Source organism: Nipponia nippon, unplaced genomic scaffold (assembly GCF_047370975.1).
Source record: "Nipponia nippon isolate SJK-2023a ecotype South Korea unplaced genomic scaffold, ASM4737097v1 scaffold_23, whole genome shotgun sequence".
In the NCBI taxonomy this organism is placed as follows: Eukaryota; Metazoa; Chordata; class Aves; order Pelecaniformes; family Threskiornithidae; genus Nipponia; species Nipponia nippon.
In genome coordinates, this window is record NW_028262340.1 from 521981 (window position 1) to 543768 (window position 21788).

Below are 21788 nucleotides of genomic sequence, written 5' to 3' on the forward strand. Positions count from 1 at the left end.
AGGTGACCTTGAGAATGTCAGTTCTCAGGGGCTTTGACTAAGCCAAGGACAACTTGTGCATCTCAGCCAGCATCTCAGTAGGTGCCACTGGCTCTGTAACAGCTAGGAAGGACACGCTTCCCTAGGCAAGCATGCTGTGCACATGGAGGGCCCACAGCACCCTCCAGTTTTCTTTCCTGCAAGCTCTCTCTGCTGCTCTCCCGTTCCCATCCTGCCTCAAGGACTTCCGATCAGCTCCCATCCTCTTTCATGTGCAATATTCTTTGTCAAATTAAATACATCTCACTGTTCTGCACCGCTTCCCCAGCAGCTGAACACAAATCTTTGCTTTAATCGTGGCAGTGCTTATGCTGTGCTATGATATTATGAGATAGTAACGGACACAGTAATGCGATTTATACAGGAAGGTGTGAAGTTATGCCAGAATCTGGGACTAAACGGTCGGAAATAGCATATTTCCTGACTCATGTCTTCTTTGATACGAGTCCATGAATATAGACTCTTGAACCTGATTTGCAGAATTTACAGGGCTAGTTTAAAGCTTAGGAGGGCTGAATATGAACAGTGAACAATTAATTGTAGGTGCATCACTGATGCATATCGTGGGAAAACAAGATGGTTTTGTTGATGCAAATAGAAACTTAATGAAGTTCCCATTTGTGGCTGTGACTACTTGCAGCTGTGAACTTTGCAAAGGTAGTGATAACAGTGACCTCCCTGCCCCAGAGAGAAAAAAAAAACCAAAGCACCATAACCAGTCTCTTGTACTGGAAAGGTTGTCACTGATATGTTAACTATGTGATCAGTGACAACACTTAGTGCTGTAGGTGTTGGTTAGTCACAGCAGCGGGAAATTCCTGAAACGGGGAAAATTCACTTCTTGTCCTAAGGTGTTTGCAGTTTATCTCTGGGTTAAATCAGCCGTGCTAAGCACCGGAGTCCTGGCAGTGCCGCCATGCTGATCTTTCACTCCCGGGTTTGTGCTGTGACTCTCCAGTAACGGAACTGACCATTGTGTTGATGAAATGGAATATCAATACTTGACCAAATAATGTGGTTTTGGGGTATTTTTGCTTTTGTTTGGTTTGTTTTTCTGAAATGGCAAAAGGGTTTCAAATGACAAGCGAGCTTTGAATCCAACCTGTTTAGTGAGTGTCGAAGTTCCTTTTTTGCAGACAACTTGAAATGTCATAGAAGCGTGCTTTTTTCACGCTTTTCAAATCTCAGTCTTGGCAAGGACCTGTAGGTGCTGAGAAGTAAAACCTAGTAGTGGAATCCAAAGCTAATGGAAGCTATATATAGGTTTGTGGAGGCAGTACGGCATGGCTTGTTGCTGTTGGGAAATGTGAGGAGTTTGTTTTATATCACACTTTCTTTAATCCGCAAATTTCAGTATATTTCTGGATTACAACAGTGTGACTTTCTTTTTTTCTTAAACAGGAGTGTGACCAGGTACACATAGAAGATGTGGCATCTGATGACAACGGCCAAGATTTAAGGTGGTGTACTGTTGAATGCATGAAACGTATAGCTGATGTAATCTGGTTTTTGTGGGGATTTCAAAGCCAGTTGAAGTTAAGGGATGGAGATCAGCATGGCGCAGGGGATGAAACTTGGCAAACGGTGTTTGTTTGCTGGGTGGTATTTCTCTGAAGACCTACAAAACATTAAGACTTTTGGAATTATAATGTGAATTATATTGCCCACTGTTGAATGTTGCCTGTGTGCTCAATGACATGTCATGAATGGAGAGCCAGCTTTCCAAACTTCATGATCTTGACCTTTGAAAGTCTCGCTATGGTTTGCATCCCTCTGTGAGCTGATCGTGGACACTATCAGGCAGGGTGAGGGTAAGTTTTATCTTGTATTAATGAGCTGAACTGGCTCATGGCAAGGTCTGAGAAGTGCCTGTCTGTCAGGGAGAAAGAAATACGGGGAAAGCGGTGAAGCAGGACCTGCTTCCTGCAGTCATGAGCTGGTAAAGCAGCTCATCTGCTTGTGGAGCTGCAGCTGTAATGTAAAGACACAGCTGTTATGTTTGGAAATTACTGTGCCGGGGTTTGTCACTGCAGGATGAGAAAGGGGTAAGTGGGAAGGATGCTCTGTATTGGGGAGGAGTGAGCAGTCGAAGAGCAAAGGAAGGTTTTGTAGCGGAGGGTGTGAAAGAAGAGTTGAACCAGTACCTTTCAGTACAGCAGTTCAGAACCAGCAGCAAATGTAGCTGGGTATCAGAGTACGTTGCCTGTAGAAGTCGGTCTCCACTGCTGGGGCGCAGTGGTGGTTGTGCAGAGTTCCTCTGCGAGGTGCTTTTCTAGCTCCTGTCGGAGCTGAAGTCTCCAGCCCCACCAGAAAAGCTGCAGTGATTCTGCTGCTGTGGCACACGTAACGGATCTGCTTTTCTGAAATAGCAACTACAATTTCTCCACGGATGGCTTCAGTGGCTCAGGAAGTAACGCAAATCACAGCTCCTCCGTTGGTGTCCAGGGTGGAGTGGACTGGATGAGAAAACTGGCCTTCCGCTACCGCAGGGTACGAGAGATCTACGACAAATACAAAACTAACGTTGGAGGTGAGTGGTCATCTGCACCGATGTCTGAACACTAAACAGAGTTTGTGGTGCCAGACTCCGTCCTTCCTCAGAGCTTTTGCTTTCCTGAATGCTTGGGCATGGAAAGTAACCATCGCCCTAGTGCTAAATGGGATCAAATCTCCATGGAATCGGTCTTCCAAAACTGAACGGCATGCCGGTGCAGTCTCTGAGTTATCGTGTAGATAGGGGTGGTCAGTCAGTCGTGTATCTCAGAGAAAATTTCGGTGCCAACAGTGTTCCTTTGCTAATTTTGTATGAAAGGCTGCCTGTCACTCTGCTTAGAATGGGCCTAAATGACTTGCATATCATGCTGCTTAGGAGGTCTTTTCACTCGCGTCTTCACAAAATCTGTCTTTTATCATGCCATTGTCAAGAAATACAGCGTTGTGCTCATAGTCTGACATGACATCTCTACCATCTGTTCATAAAGTCACTTAAAATCTTCTAGTTTTGCTTCCCTTCCAATGCCAAAGTAGTAATAATGATGCAAACCACAGATATCAAGTGTAGATAAATTGTCTGTTTAGTCTGCACCTTGGCATTGACGTCCCTGGGAAAGGGGTGCTGCTGGAGCAGCTCACCTGGCAGCGTGACTTGGCCTGGTGGGTTGTGGGTTTGGGTATCCTTTGCCCATGCAAAAAAAAACTTGATAGAACGTTTTCTTGGACATATTCTCTAAAAAACAGGTGTTAAAACTATAACTTTCAGCCTTAAAAATCTATCAGTATAAGTCTGCATTTCAGTATGCTGCAACTACCTTATTTCTGGTAGGGATCAGACCATTATTCCTCATTTTGCACGTGGGAAACCTGGATGCAGAGTTTTTCAGGACCTGTCTAAAGCCACGTGGTAAAGCATTCGGCAGTGCAGCCCACAGTGGGTCCCTCCGTGGCCTCGCTGGCAGAGGACTGGTGTACTTCAGGGCTGGAGTGAAGTGGGGGGTTCGTACGTCGTGGCTGGAAATCGGGTGGAGAGGGGTTCAGACTCGGGGTGCTCCTTTCTTGTATTTACTGATGGGAGCAGGTTTGAGTGTATGGCTGCTTTTAATTCAAAACTGGATGCTTGAGAAAATGATAGCTAAAAAAAGGGATAAAAAATATGGGGATAAAAAAAAGGGGATTAAAAAAGATGAAGTGGAAAGGGTCCTTGGGAAGTAGGAGGTCAGAGAGGGCGACTGCAGGAGTTCCTTCCCCTGCTGCCTGTGGCCTCGGACACCGCCTGTTGCTCTGAGTGCTTTGTACAAGAGAAGCGCGTTTTGTTGCGTGTATCCTGAGAAATGGCTTGAAATAACCAGAGAAAGGTATCTGCCCAGTTCCCCACAGTCAGAGTCACGGATGGGTGTCTGGGCTCATCCGCGTCACTGGAAGCTGGTTTCTCCCATTGCCTCAAGACAGTCTCAGCTTTCGGATGCCTCCAGTACCGTGTTATTTATTGTAGAGCAGGCAGCTGTTAAATTGAGTGATGGCTCTCTCGGACTTGCCAGCTCAGCTGGGAAAACTTGGGTTGCTTGCCTTCCAGGCCTTCTTAGCCCACAGAAGAGGGAAGCTCTGCAGCGGCTAAGGACCGATATAGAAGTGCTGACAGATTCCTGGCTGGAAACTGCATTAAAGTCCCTGCTACTCATACAGTCCAGGTATGGAAACTGGAAATGTCTATGTTGCTTTCTCAGCCCTTTTTCTCACTTAGATTTGCGTGCAGTGCTTTGTTGCAGCCGTGTCCATATGCAATACTGCTGCTGCTTGTCACAGGTACTGGGAAGCAAAGTGAGTGAGGGACTCCACGCCTGAGCACCCTTTGGGATTTTTCTGCTGCAACATCTGTTGTTAAGAAGGTCTCCTTAATAGGACTGTGCTCACAAAATTGCATTCCTGCCAGAGAATTTCTGTTTAAAACAAAAAACAAACAAGCAAAAGCCACAGACCAAAATCTTGGCCTAAAAAGCCTCTTAAAAGCAGGACAACAAAGCACGTGGCCCTTTGGAAAGCCGAGCAAGCTGCCTAGAGTCGCCCTTGGTGCCACTGGCCATAGATGTGCTTTTACAAGTGTCTTTCTTCTTTTAGAAAAAACTGTGTGAACATCCTGATCACAACCACCCAACTGGTGCCAGCTCTTGCCAAAGTTCTCCTGTATGGATTGGGCGAGGTGTTTCCCATCGAAAATATTTATAGTGCTACAAAAATAGGTAAGGGGTTGCGCTGGGTGCCTGGCGCTGAGGCGTCTGCTGCGGGTTAGCTGGGATTTTTATGGAGGAAATAGAGTTTCTGCAGCTGAGCAGCCCCCGTGGCTGCTGTGGTCCAGCTGGCCATGTAATAGTGGTGGCTTCTGGCCTCACAAGCTGAACTGGGTGTTACCCCCTCCTTCCCTGTAAGACAAAAATGTGTTTCTGTACTGGGAAGAAGGGACCTCTTCAGGCTTCTGTTGCTCGCTGCCTCAGGCTCATTGTAGTGGGATTGTCTTTTGGCAGGTAAAGAGAGCTGTTTTGAGAGGATCGTGTCACGATTTGGAAAGAAAGTCACCTATGTGGTAATTGGAGATGGGCGCGACGAAGAGGTTGCAGCTAAGCAGGTGGGTTTCTGACTCTGCGGGGGGGGACGCGGAGGGAAGGTCCTGCAGCAGTCGTCTTCTGGAGGGACTCTTTTTCCAGGGCTGAACTCTTCAGGCCAGGGGCAGGCAGGAGGAAACTTTGCCTTTGATGCAAGAGATCTTTCACTACATTAAGATGGGGAGCTTTCTGGCTCTTTGGGGTTTAAAGTTTCTGTTGTGTTTAGGATCGCCTATCACGTTGTCCCTGTAAAACAGTATCTTGATGTAGCAAGGCTTTCCTGGGAAAGCCTTTCCCTTTCCTGGCTTTCCTCACAGCCAAGCGCTGAGGTTTCCATCATGAGCATGCAAAGCAGCTGATAGTCAGTGCTGGTGCCCGTCGTAAACAGATGTGCCGCTAAGAGAGGCTTCAGATACCGATGTGCATACGGCTGAGGTCCTTCCTGAACGTGGTATGCTCAGGCTGTGCTGTCACAAATGCCATATTGCATAACCCTACAGGGGGACCTTGACTGCTTCCACCTAGCTGTACCATCACCCCGATAAACCTGACTTTGTCATCTCTCCGTTACAGCACAACATGCCTTTCTGGAGGATCACAAATCATGCAGATCTCATGTCCCTTCACCAAGCCCTCGAGTTAGACTTCCTGTAAGAAGCTGGAGCAAAGGCGTGACTGCAGCTCCTGCAAGCTCTCTCCGTCACGGAGGAGACAGAAATCTCATATATTTGGGGACTCACTTTTCAGCTCGATGAAGAAAACATACCTAATGCAAACTGTCCAGTAAAAGGTGACACCAGGTTATTTCCTCAGGAGTACAGGCTCTGCCAACGAGAAAGGTGTCATATAAAGAAGCGCTAGACTCAGCAGAGCTAGGGCTTGTCTGAAGAAGAGACTTACAGAAGCCAGCTGAATTCCTCCAGTCTCCAGAGGGAGGAGGTGATACAACAGTAGAAGTATTTGTGAGAGCCTTCTCCCTTCTCTTCAGCTTAGTTGTAGAACCCAAGTAAACACAAAACCTTATTTTTATAGAAAAATACTGATGGCAGAGCTGAACCTCCCTTGTTTCGCAAAGCCGAAAAGAGCTATGTTTTTTTTCCATAGGAAATATTAATGAAAATGTCAAAAATACCTCTATTGCTGTGAAATGTGTCCTCTCTCCTTCCCTGGGTGTTCAAAGCAGTTAATTTATTGCAATGTCCTTATGTTATTTCCTCAACGTGGGATTACTGGAAAATAGAAAGATAAGGGAATGTTTCTGGGATATGTGGTTCCTTGTGGAGGAGAGTGTTGGTGTTCTGAGTTGATCCCGGTGACCTCTAGTCAACGTGTGCACAAGCCCTGTTAACAAGCAGGAGATCATTGGATTCCAGCTATCCATGACCCAGACCGTAGGTCCCACAGATTTTCCCTGTAAAGGAAAACAGAACTGCCTAGGAACATTAGATGCAGCACAACACTATTGCAGACTGCTCAGATGTGAACAGAGTCCTCATCTGGACAAGGAATAATTTGAGAGAACTAAATCCTCATGAATGTTACAAAGAAGAGTATGGTCATTAACCTTCACCTCTGCTTTCCTGACTCCGTATGTGAGAGTAAGTTCCTTTTAGTAGAATCAGATTCAATTTTCTTGTATTCTTCTTTGCATTAGCCTAACTACATAGTTAGAAACAAAACCCTTGTTAAGAGGGACTTAATTTTCTAAGACACTGTGACTTGGCAGCCTGGAGCACACTGGCCTTGGGGGTGATGGTTACGCTGATTTTTCTGCTGCCATCTCAGAAAAAAAGTCTGGAGTTAGTGACCTGCAGCACCGCTAGCCAGAGGGAGCCAGCTGGAGACCGGGGGCTGTCAGGAGGCGCTGGTTTGGGGCCAGGCCAGGCTGTGTTCAGTGGTATCCGCCTGCTCCCTGTACCCCGATGGCACCAAATCCACAGGCGCCTGGGGTTTCTGCACAGAGGACAGATAGCTGCTGTGCCCCACCGCACGCCTCTGCTGCTCCTGCTGAGCCAGACACCGCAGCTGCACCCAAACCTCTCCAGATCTCTGGTCTCCAGCCCAGCGTCACCCGACTGGGACCCGTGGGGGACTGGTCGGAAAGCATGTCACTTCAGGGAGGACGCTGACCCACTCAGGCTGTGCCCACAGAAGCAGGTGATGTGTTTGCTGCATTCCTTTCATGGCATTAATTACTGAGGAATAATTCCTGTCGGTGCTGGGGGAGTTGCTGGGCCAGCTCAGCACGTGCTCTGCTGTGCCCCGGCGTTCCTGGGCCAGCTCCTGTCACCACGGTGGAGAAGGTGCCGAGAGCAAGGGGTTTGGATCCCCAGAGCTAAGGGACTGGACACAGAGGTCTCTGTTTCACGTGTTCCTAGCTCCAGTTTGCTTTTTAAAAAAAAAAAAAGAAAATCAGAAGAGATTCTCTTTCTCCAAGGTGGTCACAGGAGTCAGTAGTGGTCTGCTCTCCATCCAGCTCCTTGCTGGGTGTTGGCGTTGTGCTCTGTCTCAGGCGGCCGCTCTGGGTCTGCCTATTTCCCCAGCAACTCTCTGCTTCGGCAGCACGCCGTCTGCGTAGAAGCTGCTGCCTGCGAGCAACGTCACCTCTTGTCCCATTAGAAAAATCTGAGGAGCCGATTTCTGCTGTGGGTGTTCCTGAACAGCTGAACAGGGTGTCCTCTGGCTGCACTGACAGCGGCCGGCCCAGCAGAGCCCCGGGAGCACGCTGGGGATGTGCTACGCAGCGCTCAGCAGCAGGGTGTGGAGAGAAGCAGGAGCCCACGGGGGATGTTCTCCTGCCTGCCGCGTACACCGGGCGATGCTCAGGTGTTACCGGCTGTTCCCACGCAGCCAGGCAGCCCGTGGAGGCGTGTGCTGGTGTTTGACAGCAGCGTGGGCCCCGTGCAGAGCAGGGGGAGTTGCTGCAGGGCTCCGGCTGCATTACTGCTGGGTCCATAGAGTCCGGTTCATCTGGGCTCCTGTGAAGTGTCGTTGCTGCGGCAGCCGGAGCAGATCTGCTAGGAAGTGAGCCGTGCCGAGAAGTAGCCCCGTTGCTCCCAGGGTCTGAAACGTTACCAGAAGATCAGGACTTAGTTGCAGTCACAGAAGGGTCTGTGCTGGATCCTGATGCATCTCTCTGCAGGTCCCCAGCCCATCCAAAGGTCTCCTGTAAACGGGCTTGGGAGATGTCCCAGCCTGTGAAACGGCCTGTTCGGAGCACCTCTTGTTCTCCGGCTGGCTGAACTTCGGGATTAAAACCTGTGCCTTAACCTCCCACCACCCGGCGTGGCCGAGCGGCCCCTTCGCTTCACCAGTGCCCGAAGCAGCTTGCAGGAGAGCCGTGCTGGCCCGCGCCGGCGGGTGGGATGGGCTCTGCCCAGGCGCTCGCAGCGAGTGCTGGACCCAAGGTACCAAGCAGCCCAGCAGCTGGCTGGCTTTGCTTTGTGTTTGTTTACTTTAAAATGTTTTAAGGAAATTTTAAGATGTCAGCAAAATTTTAGCTGAGTGTGGAACTCTTGCAGCCAGTGACATTTCATACTGATATTTATACGATGTTTCCTTGAATGTATGTAAAGTACTTTTATAATAGGAGGTTGATGGTACATTTCTGTGTTTATGTTTAATAAAGGTTGACCTGGCTATTTTATTTTTTCCTCTGCTGGCTGAATTTAAGACTTTTCCTGTCTCTCGTGTGGCAGAAACAGCATCGCTATCCAAGCATTGATTTTCTTCTGTCTCTGCGCTCTCCCGTTACCCCTGACCTGGCTGTAGCTGAACTGGTGACAAACCCGCACGCCTGAGCGACGGCCGGCCTGCTGGCCCGGGCGCTGCCGCTGAGCCCGCTGGGTGCTGCCGGCCTCCCCTCCGGCTTCACCTCAGCCAGGGAGGCTTTAAAAAAACCACCTTATCCACTAATATTTGCTGCCTCCAAGAGCCCTGGGGGGGAGATGTCCGTGCTGGCGCTCACGGAAAGCAGCAGGACCCCCGGCGCCCGCAGCAGCCCTCGCTGCGCTACCGACCCGCGGCAGAGGGAGAGGGGCGAGCCCCGGGCGCTGCTGGCTGTGGAGCCTTTGCCCGGTCGTGGTCTGTGTAATGGGAACTGTCCTATGAACTGGAAAAAAAAAATAAAGTCTTTATTTTCTATAGTCACTGCTTCAGCCTGTTCTCTGACGCCCCTGCAGTCAGCCCCTGTCCCCTGCAGCAGCCGGGGCTGGGCTTGGTGGCACTGGGTGCCATTCAGGGTGACGGTGCCACAGGCCGCAGCACGGCCGCTGGCACAAGCAGCCACCGGAGACCCCGCTGCCCTGGGTGCCCTGCGGCAGCCAGCGGTGGGGGGACCGGCTCCTTGGTTCTGCGCGGTGCCCGGGGAGGCAGACGGCGCTTGGATAGCGCTGCACAAACCTTCCCTTCCCGTTTTGTCTTGCACAAGGCCAACAACCAACCCTCCTCCCGCCTGCTGCTGTGCTCCCACTGTCCTCGGCCACAGGCTTGTCCTGTTAGGGGAGCAGCTGGGAAAGGAGCGTTCCAGCGGCTCCTCCAGCTGCATCCTGCTGCCTCCCCCTGCCCTGCCTCTGCCTTCCCAGCACAGGGGGTCCCCTCTGGGGACAGGGCCCTGCCGGGAGCGTGGGCGACAGAGGTAAGGGGCTGTGGGCAGCCAGGATGCGCCACGGCTGCTGGCTGGGCAGCAGCAAAAAGAGCCGGGGCCGTTTTGGGGCCTGCTCGGGTTTTGGCACCGAGCCGGGGGCAGCCGCGCCTGGGAAGCAGCGGGTGTCCGCACCCAGGAGCCGGCGCAGCCCCACCCTGACCGCACCAGCGGCCACCTACAGCTGAGAAACTGGTCATGGCCGACTCCAGCCTGGACACGGCCCGAGGGTGGTGGGAATGCCAGCAAGGGGACCGTGAGGTGGCCACAATAGGCCAGAAGCGCTGAGCCACACTGCGGCTGTACACTGGGACACCCCTGCAGGAAGGGGGTGCACCCTGCCAGCCCCCACCCCACAAACAGCATCTGCTGCTCAAAGGGGAAAAGCGGCAGCGGGGCAGCGGGAAAGGGGTGACCTGCCCAGCCCAGCTCAGCCTCAAGCACGGCGCTTCAGCTCTGCCCCTCGGCCCGCAGCGGCAAGGGAGAGGCAGGAAGGGACCCGGCAAAGGGCAGAACCGAAGCCTCTGTCCACGGAGGAGCCACGCTGAAGACGCTTCCCTGTTTCTGAAGAAGCAAAGCACTGCCCCAAGGCCGGGGCACAGCCCCCGCCTGCCCTGACCCTGCGCCGTCCCACAACACCCTCCCGCCGCTCGCCAGCCTCAGGGAGTCCCTGCCTCCCTTCCGTCCCGCCCTGAACACGGTGATAGCAGCCGATCTTTGATCTTCCTAGCAAAACAGGAGAAGGAAACTCCTGGCTGGAAAGAGAAAGATCAGATCAGAGAGCTGCTGCCAAGAAGGGACAAGCTCACCCACCTCCCCGAGCAGCAGCGGCGGCAGCAGGCACAGGAGAGGCACAGAGAGAACAAACCCTTCTTTTTTTTTTTTTTTTTTTTTTTTTTGAGAAAGCTAACAATAAATAACGAGAGAAGCTGACAGCACAGTGCAGCCGCAACGTGCTGGACCCCTCCATGAACACTGTAGCTCTCCCCGAGGGCGCAGCCTTGGGAGCCGTGCTGCGTGCCGTGGGGCTCGCCGGGCGCTTGCACATCACACCTGCTTTCTGCCAGGTCCCTCCAGCTGCCCAAACCGACAGCCTGGGGGGCAGAACTAACAAATCTATGTCCCCGGCAAGTCACTTTGGAGGAGCGGCCTCAGACAGCAGACTCAGCAGCAGTGGCCCCATTCAGAAAGCGCTGCCCCGCCAGCCGGGAGATGGGGAACTGGGTCTGGGCCAGCCACTGCATCCGCCTGTTCACGAGGTCTGGCACCGACAGCGAGCGAAACGCCAGCCCGTTGCTTCTCCCGTTGGCATCCACCTCGTCGTAGCCGCCTTCTTGCTGCGCCTGCACGTTGGGGTGCAGCCACTTGTAGTAGGTGACTCTGAGCGCCAGCCCCAGCAGGTAGCAGGGCAGGGCGGCAGCGACCACCGGGACGAGGTACGCGTGCTCGTCAGAGGGGGACCGGCACCAGAGCCAGGACAGGGCCAGCAGCGCGCTGTCCACCAGGATGAAGCCGTGATAGATGATGCTGCGGTACAGCGTCCTCCCCGGCGCCACGTTGAACCAGCTGAAGTAGAGGATCACGGCCACCATGGCCCGGTAGAGCTGCTCAGGGCCCGGCGACTCCATGAAGTCCGTGCCCTGCAGGCTGACCCAGAGGAACATGGCCAGCCACACGAGCGGGAAGTGGACAGCCACGCCGTAGGGCCAGAGCAGGGCAAAGAGGGCGACCGCCAGGATGCGGGGGCAGATGAGGAAGAAGTTCCACAGGAAGTAGATGACGGAGGAGCCCAGGCTCAGCTCGTACTTGTCCTGCAAGAAGGAGCGCAGGGACTGGTGGTAGTCCAGTAGAGACCAGGCCACACACAGGAACGCGGTGCAGATCCCCAGTCCTGCAAACACAGTGGTGGAGACGCTGAGGGCAGATTGAGGGGGCTCAAACCTCCCCCTGCCCAGCATTGCTAAAATGAGCTTCACACCAACTCGCAAAGCGGCTGCTGCGGAGGGTCAGCGCCTCCGCACCTGCGTCTCTCCCCTGGCCTTCTGCCCTCCCCAAGGAGGGGCTGGTGCCCGGCCTCGCCCGGGAGATGGGGAAGAGGCGACGGGGCCAAGCAGCTCCGCAGGGGCCGTGTCCCAGCCAGGGAAGCCCCCAGCCCATGCGGGCAGGAGACGAGTCCTGGCTCCACCCAGCCAGCGCCTGACTGGGCAACCTGCTTCATGGCGGTGACGCTTGCTCCGGGTCGGGCACCAAAGCACCTCCTCGGTGGCCTGCGCTCCACCCTCTGTCCACACCCACAGCAGCATCGCCCCGCTGCCCAGCGGGCTCCCGATTTCTCTCCTGACCCTCTCTCCTGGGGCACGCGGGGGAATGACCACAGAGGTCCCCCAGCTTCAACCCTCCCACCCCAAGACCAGCATAGCCCACTGGGGCATGCGAGCGCAGGACAGGGGTCCCCACCCTCCTGCGTGTCACGTCAGAGGACGGAGCGACGGGGGAGAAGAACACCTCAAGCAAGGACAGACGAAGCGTGTCCTGCCGGGTCCTCCCGTCCAAGCCCATTCTGACCGCAAGCCTGCACCCCCGCAGCCCCCTCCCCGGCCCCAGACCCCTCACCCTGGGAGGGCTCCGCCTTGTTTGTCTGCAGGATAACGTAGAGGAGCAGGGTGAGCTGCGGGGTGTTCTCCAGGAAGGTCTCGAAGAGGCGCAGCATGCTGATGTCGTGGGAGAGGAAGGCCATGCGGCTCTGCTCCTCCTCCTCCTCTGCCTTCGCCCAGCACACCTTCCAGCCCACCTTCAGAGCGTGGAGGCACCTGTGTGGGGACCCGGCCAGCGGTGAGGGGCTGCTGGGTGGCAACGCAGCGTGCCCCTTGGTCCTCACGCTGCCCTGGCAGGGCAGCTCGAACCGCTCCGATTTATGCTCAAACCATTCCCTCCCCCTTCCCAGGCCAAGCCCCGCAGCGCCTGCACGACGCCCAGCCGCTGCGCGAAGTTCAAGCATAAAACGGAGCATCGCCCTCGGCAGAAGCAGCCGGATTCTTTCCTTCCCCCGGGAGGGGAGGCATTGCGCAGCCACGCCGCTTCCCCAAACAGCTGGGAGAGCCACGCGGGGTTCGGGGCGTTCACCGCTCCCGCGGGCTCCGACACCCAGCCCTGCGCGGTTTTGGCAGGAAGCCGACGACAGCGACGACAGCACCGGGAGACGGAGCAAAGTGGGAGGCGGGTGGGAAACTTCAGCCGGAGGGAGGCCGGTGGCTCCAACCCGGAGCTGGGCCAAATTGCCCTGCCCGGGGGAGCCCCTCGGACGCCCCGACGCCCCGGGGACGGGCGTCCCGCCCGTCCCCGGGGCGTCGGGGCGTCCGAGGGGCTCCCTGAGCGGAGGGGCTGGGGCGATACCGTACCTGAAGAGGAAGCCGAGCTGGAGGAGGTGGAGGGCGGCGAGCAGCCACGGGTGCAGGTCGGGGCGCAGGGCGGGGGGGTCGGAGCGGATCCAGAACCAGCTACAGGCCTGGGTGGCGACCGAGGCGGCGACCAGTAGCCCCAGGGTCAGCGCGGCCCGGCCGGGCCGCCCGTTCCTCGCGTACTCGGCCGCCACCCACCCGTCGGCGCACACGTCCAGCGCCGCCGCCGCCGCCCCCGCCGCCGCCAGCGCCAGCTGCAGCGGCCCGAAGCGCGGCGGGGCGGCCCGGGGCGCCATCGGCCGGACGGCGGGGCCACGCCCACTGCCCGGGTCACGCCCACTGCCCGGGTCACGCCCCCTGCCCCCGGCCACGCCCCCTGCCCCCCGCGGGCTCCCATCACGACTCACGCCGCGCTTTTCGCCCGCCCCCCAAATCACAGCCCCTCTGCTTTATTTACGAAAATAAAATATCGATTTCTTTATTTTAAACAGAAAAGCTCACTTCCTTTTTCTTTTCTGTAGGAAGATCAGAGAAAAATCAAGATTTAAGAGAAACCGCGGCATCCAACGATTACGAACAGGAGCGTAAAATACGACGACCAACAGCAGCAATATTTGAAACCCCCACCAACAGCCCCCCTCCTGCCCCTGCCCTTCATTCTTGTTATTTTACACCGTTGTGTAATTACCGCTGTGTAATTTTTCAGAAAAATCCCAACCCCAACTCTGCAGCCCGGGCAGAGGCGGGGGGACGGGGCTGTGAGCAGCGCGACGGGGTCGAAGACGCCCCTGCCCGCGGCCTTCAAAGGCCCCTTCCATCCCAAAGGATTCTGTGATTTCACGTCCCGCTTGGATCTGCACAGCGCTTTGCTCAGAAGCCGGGAGCAGCTCTTTAATTTTGCTTTTGAGAAGGATCTAAATAATTCCAAACGTACCAGCGTGCACCGGCACTACGTGTCCGTCACCTCTTTACCCGTTCCTGCCACCCCTCCGTCCTCGCCCCCGCACCCTGCCCGCGCCTTTCTGCCGGAACGGCGTCAGCTCGCAGTGCCCAGCTGAAGGAAAAAACCGAGGGGATAAGGGTGAAGAGGGCACAGAAGGGAAGAGCTCAGCAACAGGGGGAAAAAAGAAATAAAAAATTAAAAAATAACGATAATAATCAAGCTCCTTACCCTGGAGCCTCAGCTCGGGCACCGACACGCGAGAGTCCCGGCCCAAACTTGCCGCAGTTCGCACACCGTCAAAGGGAGAACTGACCCCGCCGGGCTCTGCTCCGAGGCCAAAGGCAAGGCTGCTGCTCCGCGAGGCCACCAGAACAAGACCTTCCCAGAAGAGACGCGCGTGCCGACGTGGGAACCCACCTGGCGGCAGACTCCTCGGGAACGCGCGGCAGCTCACAGCGCTCGCCCGTGCCAAGTTCAAGGCCCCGGGGAGGCCTGGTTTGAGCCGGTTGTGAGACTCCCGCGGCAGGCGCAGAAGGGAGCCCGGCTGCCTGGTGCAAGTCAGTCCGGCACAAAAAGACCCCGTAGCAATCACCGCCCTGTCCTGATACATGAAGCTTTTTTAGAAGATTTCAAATCAACATCGTATCATAGAGCTTTTACTAAAAGCCACTGATTTTGTCTTGGTTTCCGAGTAAGTTCTCAATGCCGAAAGCATTCACGATCGCCGATTCACGCGCATCGTGAACCTGTGCTCCCTTCGTTTCCTCTGGCTCTGTCCTCACGGCGCTTGCTGGGGACTCAGAAGTCCTAAGAGCAAGCAGAATAATAAAAGCCAACCACTGATGACGGCGGAGACAGAGCTGCTGGTTTTAACGCACTCCTTGTATTTCGTAAAATCAACTTCCCTGATGGCACAAACGTGATCGACGCGGCAGGCCTCCTCGCACGCGGTGAGGTCGTATCTGACTGAGTTGAACTCGTAGTACCGCTGCAGGTAGCGCGGATCCTTTGATATCCTCTCCAGCACCGTTTGCATGGAGCGCGCAGAGCCGTCGGGGACTTGGAAGGCTTCTGTCAGCCTGTACTCTTCCTCCCACGCTGGGAACTCTTCCCCCCATGTTGAGGCCATCAAGTTGGCACGAGTTAGGTTCAAGAAGTAAGTCACCACATCCTGCAGGGAGAGAAAAACAGAGCGAGGACAAATCAGGGAAGGATCAGGCCTTGAGTGAAACGCTTGGCCAGGACGCGATCAGCTCCTTCTCCCGGACACGGGGGGCCGCAGGCGCGCGCGCCGACGCAGGCAGCGCAGCTCCCTGCCCGGCCGGGGCTGAGCTGCCTCCCCGCAGCGGCTTTCTGCCGAGATGTGAACCTGGGGCCAGGCACCTCAGGTGGGAGCCTCCAGAACCCACCACAGGAGCGTCCCATTTCGTAAGGAAAGGCTTTTCTCTGCTTGCCTTTTATCTCCAAACATCAGGAATTTTGAATTCAGAATCACTCTGTTAGTTACTACCAACACCGTCCAGCGGCAAAGCAAGGGCTGGAGCAGTGTTACTGGCTGAAGTTATTTTCTCAACCGTGAACAAACTAAAGATTAAAGTTTTTCACAACTTCTGTTCTCAGTCTCTTGCCCTTTTCCCCTCTGCTTCATTCCCTCCCCAGCCTTCCACCGTGCCTTTTAGCGTTCATTTCTCATGCTATAAACATGTAAACAGAGCATCTACGGAGCTGCTTTATCCATTGCAAAGAAAGGCACCAACACCCCATCCTCCACCTCTCTGCAAATAAGAGACAGAGGAAACAGAAGCTGCCCCTACAATTCACCTAAATTCAGATCCATTACAAACGAATTCATTCACCAAGAAGGGGGACCCAAATAATTTTCGAGATGGCTAGAAGTTTTTGGAGGGGGTTTGACAAGTCTGTCAGTCCCCAAAGAGAAGTTCTGCAATCCACGTGGCCAGGGGAGTAAAGCAAGCGTCAAAGGAGACCAGCTGAAGACGTGACGAACACGACAAAGCCTGTCCTGCGCTGCCCTGGGGAACCCAGCCCAGCAGAAGGCCCCGGCCTTCAACTGCGCTCCCCTGGCCTTTACTCACTGACGCTCTTACTAAATCTCTGCGCTAGCCGTGAGGCTGAAATGTCCGGGTTGAGGTCCCCTCCGACACAGCCACTGGGCTCCTGTAGTCCCGCCTGTTACAATCACATGGAGGAATTACAGCACCCTTCTAAAACTGCAGTGGGCGGCACATGGGGATCCCCTACCAACACTTGAAGGGTGTTCGGATCATAGTCGATCACCCGAATCCCAGGGTTGTTGGCTCCGTTGTTCACTCCAGGTAACGTTGTTTTCCAGGGAGTCACTCCAGGGGCCAGGAACATGACGTTGATTGGAGAACCTTAACAGAAAGGCAAAACAGCCCATGAATGGGAGACCCTGCCTTGGGTCACACCCTGCCCATGCTGCAGCGAGCACCCCAGGAACAGAGCACACTGCAAACTGCAGCTTCGTCACCAGCCCCAGTTACAACAGCGCGGGCATAAAGATCAGCGCATTGAACGGCATCGGGGATCGAACACGGGTCTGCTGCAGCTGAGACCAGGCTTTCCACTGCTGGCGAAGACTCTTGCAGTGAGGGTGCACAAGAGAACCACGCTCAGCAAAGGAGACCCAGAGCACCCACAGATTCGTAACTGCTCCCTTACGTCTCAGCTGGTGTCCAAAACCCGTCAGCAGGGAGCAGGCAAGAAGTCGCAAGGCATTGAAGGGAAACAACAAAATTTGAGGGTAAACAGGAAGGAGGGCTGGAGCTACAGGCTGGGGGCGGAGATCAGGACCACTGCTGTCTCTTGTTGGCCAAAGGACTTCACAAGCCTTTTCTGGCTTCTCAGCTACGTTCAGCTAACAGCCACTGAAAACTCTCATCGACAAAGATTTTCTGGGGCTTGGCGGAGCTATCGCGCAAGTGCTTGGGTGGCCAGAATACCTGTATCACTGTAAAACATCCGAAAGCTGTCCATGTGCTGGTGCCCGAAAAACTGGGCAGCAATCACTCTGTGGTGCTTCTTTACAATTTTCAAGTATCGTTCATTAAAGCCACTCCGGAACCAGGGCTTGCCTCGTTTCTTCTCAAAGAAGCCAGGAGGGACGTGCCCCACGATGTAGACCTACCAAAGCAAAGAGTCACACTGAATACAAAGGCCATGCTTCCCACAGAGCGCTGGCTTGCTGTGACTGCACAGAGGGGAGAGCAGGAGCAAGAAGAGCTTCCAGGCTGCGAGAAACCCTCTGCAAAGTTTGTTTATTCATTTATTTCAATACCATTTCATTTGCTCTAGAGGCATTGGTCAGCGTTTCTTCCAGCCACTGGAACTGCCCTGCAGGATCTTCCTCACCAGCTGTCTCGTTATTCTGGTCATAGTACAGATTGGTATTGAGGACAACCATTCGCCCCCTTGTCCCTGGGCTGGGCAGCTTCTCACTGTAGAACGCTCCTGAAAAATGCAACCGGCAGGGGAAAGAGCTGGAGGTCTGCTCACGCTGGCTGCCGTGACCCCAGATCCCTTTGTTTCCACCCCTCTCAGCTCTCCCTGGCAATAGCCACAGCAGGGTCGCTGTCCGGACAAGGTGCCAGCAGCGCTCTGACCGCTCCAGGATGGGGATTTGGAGCGACTCTTCCCCCTCTGTACCTCTTGTCGCACTTATGCCTCCCCAGGCGAAAGGAGACCCTGCATGGGGACAGCGTGCAGCAGCAGCAGCTGGGCAGCCCGAGAGAGCCACAGTGCTGGCCTGCGCCAGCAGCTTGCTTAAAAGATCTTTTTTCTTCCACTGAAGCTCACCGCTCTGCACTCTCTGCAGGGACACTTTCCAGTAACTCAAGGAAAGCAGGAGAGACTAAAGCATAAAGAAATTTCTTTTCTCATATGCAGGAGAACTCAGTGTCAGAAATCAGCATTAAATTGGACCCTTCCTCTGCAAATACTCTTGTCCTGGTTTCAGCTGGGACAGAGTTAATTTTCTTCTTAGTAGCTGGTAGAGTGCTGTGTTTTGGATTTAGGATGAGAATAATGTTGATAACACACTGATGTTTTAGTTGTTGCTAAGTAGCGTTCACACTGGTCAAGGACTTTTCAGCTTCCCGTGCTCTGCCCGGTGCACAAGAAGCTGGGAGGGGCCACAGCCAGCTCAGCTGACCCAGACTGGCCCAAGGGCTATTCCATACCATATGGCGTCATGGCCAGTATAGAAACTGGGGCGAGTTGGCCAGGGGGCAGCGATCGCTGCTCGGGAATGGGCTGGGCATCGGTCGGCGGGTGGTGAGCAATTGTGTCGTCTATCACTTGCTTTGTATATTATTATTGTATTATATTATTACTACTACTACTACCATTCTATTTCATTTTACTTCAATTATTAAACTGTTCTTATCTCAGCCCACGAGTTTTCTGACTTTCACCCTTCCAGTTCTCTCCCCCAACCCACTGGAGTGGGGGCAGTGAGCGAGCGGCTGGGTGGGGCTTAGTTGCCAACTGGGGTTAAACCACGACAACTCTACAAATACTGTTGCTCTGAGCATAGAAGCAGGGAAGACTATCTGTGGTGTTCTCCTAAGCCACCCCCATCTCCCCAGAGTGCTGTCAGCATGAGTCAGAGGTGCCATACCTGCTCTGAAAAGGGCAATGGAAGCATCATTCAGCCAGGGACGCCACAGTTCAGCTGTTCGGTTGTAGATCCTGTGCTCCTTCCCTGGAAGCTGACTCTTGGGGTGGAAGTCATGATTGCCCATTGCCGCGTAGACTTTAGTATCTAGAGACAGAGAAAAGGAGGCAGAGAGGAACCCATGCTTGCTTCAGAGTTCCTCAGCACTGAAGCTCCCTGAGGCACTCACAGACTTGGAAAGAACAGCATGGCTTGAGAGCTTTGCAAAAGCGAATCATCCACACCACAGCCGTACGGGGAGGGGGGGTACAACACTGCAAAGACCACCCCCCCTCGGGACAAGCCACCCCAGAGCCACCGCTGCTTTACAGATGAATCAGTGAGCTGCTATTTCCTCAGGGAAGGCTTGCAGCCTTTTCTGTCTTAATGACTAACTACAGAAACATTTGTTTATTTCCCTCTCTTCTGAGTGAGTTAGCCTGAAACAATGAGTGTGCATCAGGCGCCTCAGTTCAGACAAAGAGGACAAGAAAGTCCCAATGACCACAGCCCTTCTGTGCCTTTCCCCTTCCCAGTTCTGTCACCCCTCCACCCTGGTGAGCTCTTCCCTTGAGACTCTGTGCCCCTCTCCCCTTCTCATCCCCTCAAATCATACCTGGAAATGTCTCCTTTATCAGAGAAGTCAGATTTGCTATTATGTGCAGAACCTTTTCTTCTCCAAGCTTCTCATTGGGGACGTGCGGAGTATCATCTCTAGAAACATAAAAGCAGCAGTCACTGTCTGTGACTAACAGCATACGCATAAAGTGATAAGCAAGGCAGAGAAACTTGCTTCTCTCTCTTTTTTTTTTTTTTTCCCCCCCCAGACAACAGAGTCAAAGCTTTTGGGGCAGGAATCAGCGCTATGTTGACTGGCCAAGGCACTGAAGGAGTTCCAAGGAATTGCTCAAAGCGAAAACCGGCTCCGCTTTATTCTACCTTGAAAAACCTGTACACACCCATATGAAGTGGAGGCTCACTCTGGCTCAGTGCCTTTAATAAGGCACTAAAGCTGACTGGAAATATTGCAAGGAACAGAATTTTGCAATCTCAGGTCAACGTCTGATCGGCAATAGTGAAGCACAACTGTTTGCCTGGCTGTTTGAACAGCAGGATAACAACTCTCATTAAAACAAAACAAAGGAATGCCTCCAGTAAGGCAGTGATCATTGAGGCCTGCCTGCAAAAACGCAGCAGACAAACAATTCAGTGTTTTCACTAATATGCTTATGGCATTTCTAGATGATGCTGGGCTGTCAACAAGCCCATTGGAGAAGATCAAAATTCAAAATTATGTCAAAGAACTGGGAGAAATAACCTGAAGGAAAAAGAAAAATCAACATAAAGTCATAAGGACCAATAACTACTTCTAAGTAGGAACAGTCATCCACAGAGACAGAAACCGAAAACGTGGGGTCAGGCAACAGCACTGCAAACCAGGACTGGAGGTTACAGCAGATTACAGGTTGACGCTGCACTGTTAGAAGAAAAGCAAACATTACAAGAGGACACATATACTTAAAATAATCCTGCAAAATAAAGCTCTTTCTGTCTCTAAGTGCTATTGAGGCCTCCTGTGGAATAGGGTACCCACTTCTGGAGACCACACTAGGAGAAAACATGCTCCATTTGGGGAGGTTCTCCATACTTCTATAACAAAACAGCCCCTTTTTGAAACAAGCCTCCCAGGTGCCTCTTTACAGTTTGAAGAAATGCCACAAGTCTGTTTTGCAATGCTCTCTTCCCATTGCCTCTAGCAGGCAGGAGCCGCTGCGCCAACAGAAAGCGCACGTCCCATTCCCCTGAGCGTTTCAGATACTCAGAGTTTGTGTGAAGTCGGACAGGGCTGGCCACAATTAAAATGAAAAGGAAGGATAGTGAATTGTGATCCTTTCCTTACCTTACTGTTCCTCACTGTGGGGCTCGTCCGGAGCCTCTCGCTGGCACCGAGAGGCCTCATGGCGGTTATGCTCTCCCCCAAAGCCTCCGCTTCGCATCGTAAGGCGCATCCTTATCTCACCTCTCCAAAACGGCTACCACATGAGGAGCCCCGGGTCTCCCACAAGCTCCCTCCACCCTGGCCGCCCCTTCTCCCATCAAACCCTGGCGACCCTCAGAGCAGGCAGGATCGCCCACAGCCCCAGAGCGACCGTAACCCTGGAGCCCCGCTGCCGATCCCTGGGAGAGCGGGTGTTTCTCCTCGGGGAGAAGCCGCTCTCTAAGGAGGCAGACGCCGTCCCTCAGCCCCCAGGGCTGCGGCGGGGGGCCGGGGAAGGTGGGCTGAGGGGACCCCGTCAGTGGCGGGGGTCAGAGCCGCTCCGACCGCCGGTGCTGGGGGGCGGCCGGGCAGCGGATCCCCTCCCGGCGGGGCCCCGGCCCATCCTCACCCGGTCCAGAGGACGAAGTCCGGCCGCGGCAGGCGGCTCCTCATGGCGCGGGCTGCGGAGGCCAGCAGGCGCCAGGGCGAGTCGCAGAGGTAGCTGCCCCAGGGCCCGGCGGCGGGCACGGCCCGGGAGCCGCCCGAGGGGCAGACCTGCCCGGCAGCCGCCGCCGCGTCGTAGTCGGGGTCCCAGTGGAGGTCGGTGATGTGCCAGAAGCGGCCTGCCGCTGCCGGGAGAGGCCGAGGCTCAGCGGGGCGGGGGGCGCGGAGCTGCCGCCGGGCACCGCTCGGGACCCCCCGCCCGGCCGGGGAGCGGGGCGCGCTGCCTCCCTCCGCTTACCTGACAGGGCTGCGGCCAGCGGGCAGAGCAGGAGGAGCGCGGCGAGCTGCATGTCGGCCAGCGGCTGCCGAGCCGAGCCGTGCCGTGCCGTGCCGTGCCGTGCCGTGCCGTGCCGAGCCCTGCCCTGCCCTGCCCTGCCCTGCCCTGCCCCCTCCCTCACCTCAGCGCCGCCGGGCAGCGCCCGCACTCAAAATGGCGGCCTCTGCTTCCCCGCGGCCTCCTCCTATTGGAAGGAGCCCGAAGACGGAGGGTGGCGA

The 21788-nt window shown here is 54.7% G+C and overlaps 3 protein-coding genes across 17 annotated transcripts in view; 1 reads left to right on the forward strand and 2 right to left on the reverse strand.

Annotated features, from left to right (window-relative positions):
* EYA3 (EYA transcriptional coactivator and phosphatase 3) overlaps window positions 1–8778 on the forward strand; it is a 65320-nt gene extending 56542 nt beyond the window's left edge. For 11 of the 12 annotated variants that reach the window (XM_087761039.1, XM_087761045.1, XM_087761049.1 and 8 more), the window contains 6 exons: window positions 1441–1499; window positions 2409–2569; window positions 4109–4223; window positions 4651–4772; window positions 5055–5155; window positions 5706–8778. In XM_087761039.1, the coding sequence (XP_087617165.1) occupies window positions 1441–1499; window positions 2409–2569; window positions 4109–4223; window positions 4651–4772; window positions 5055–5155; window positions 5706–5786 (639 nt within the window). In that variant the 3' untranslated portion in view covers window positions 5787–8778. The remainder of the gene's footprint in view (window positions 1–1440; window positions 1500–2408; window positions 2570–4108; window positions 4224–4650; window positions 4773–5054; window positions 5156–5705) is intronic. The other variant, XR_015705504.1, reaches the window with a different exon arrangement.
* A 1893-nt stretch (window positions 8779–10671) lies between these two features.
* Window positions 10672–13494, reverse strand: XKR8 (XK related 8). The gene is made up of 3 exons (XM_087760903.1): window positions 13173–13494; window positions 12388–12584; window positions 10672–11665 (listed from the first exon to the last, which is right to left on the reverse strand). The coding sequence occupies exons 1-3, from the start codon at window positions 13466–13468 to the stop codon at window positions 10926–10928; spliced, it is 1233 nt and encodes a 410-aa protein (XP_087617029.1). The 5' UTR covers window positions 13469–13494; the 3' UTR covers window positions 10672–10925.
* A 140-nt stretch (window positions 13495–13634) lies between these two features.
* Window positions 13635–21744, reverse strand: SMPDL3B (sphingomyelin phosphodiesterase acid like 3B). Of its 4 annotated transcripts, XR_015705491.1 has the most exons (9): window positions 21532–21675; window positions 21199–21418; window positions 19428–19525; window positions 18776–18919; window positions 17435–17607; window positions 17100–17280; window positions 16378–16511; window positions 14344–15286; window positions 13635–14226 (listed from the first exon to the last, which is right to left on the reverse strand). XR_015705491.1 is itself a non-coding variant. In XM_087761010.1 (8 exons), exons 2-8 carry the CDS (start codon window positions 21240–21242, stop codon window positions 14894–14896), a joined length of 1167 nt encoding a protein of 388 aa, XP_087617136.1. In that variant the 5' UTR covers window positions 21243–21418; window positions 21692–21744; the 3' UTR covers window positions 13635–14893. The 4 variants fall into 4 exon arrangements, 3 of the variants coding, with proteins under 3 accessions (XP_087617136.1, XP_087617134.1, XP_087617135.1); XM_087761010.1 differs by lacking the exon at window positions 21532–21675 and adding an exon at window positions 21692–21744 and having other exon boundaries at window positions 13635–15286; XM_087761008.1 differs by having other exon boundaries at window positions 13635–15286.
* Between the last annotated feature and the right edge of the window lie 44 nt (window positions 21745–21788).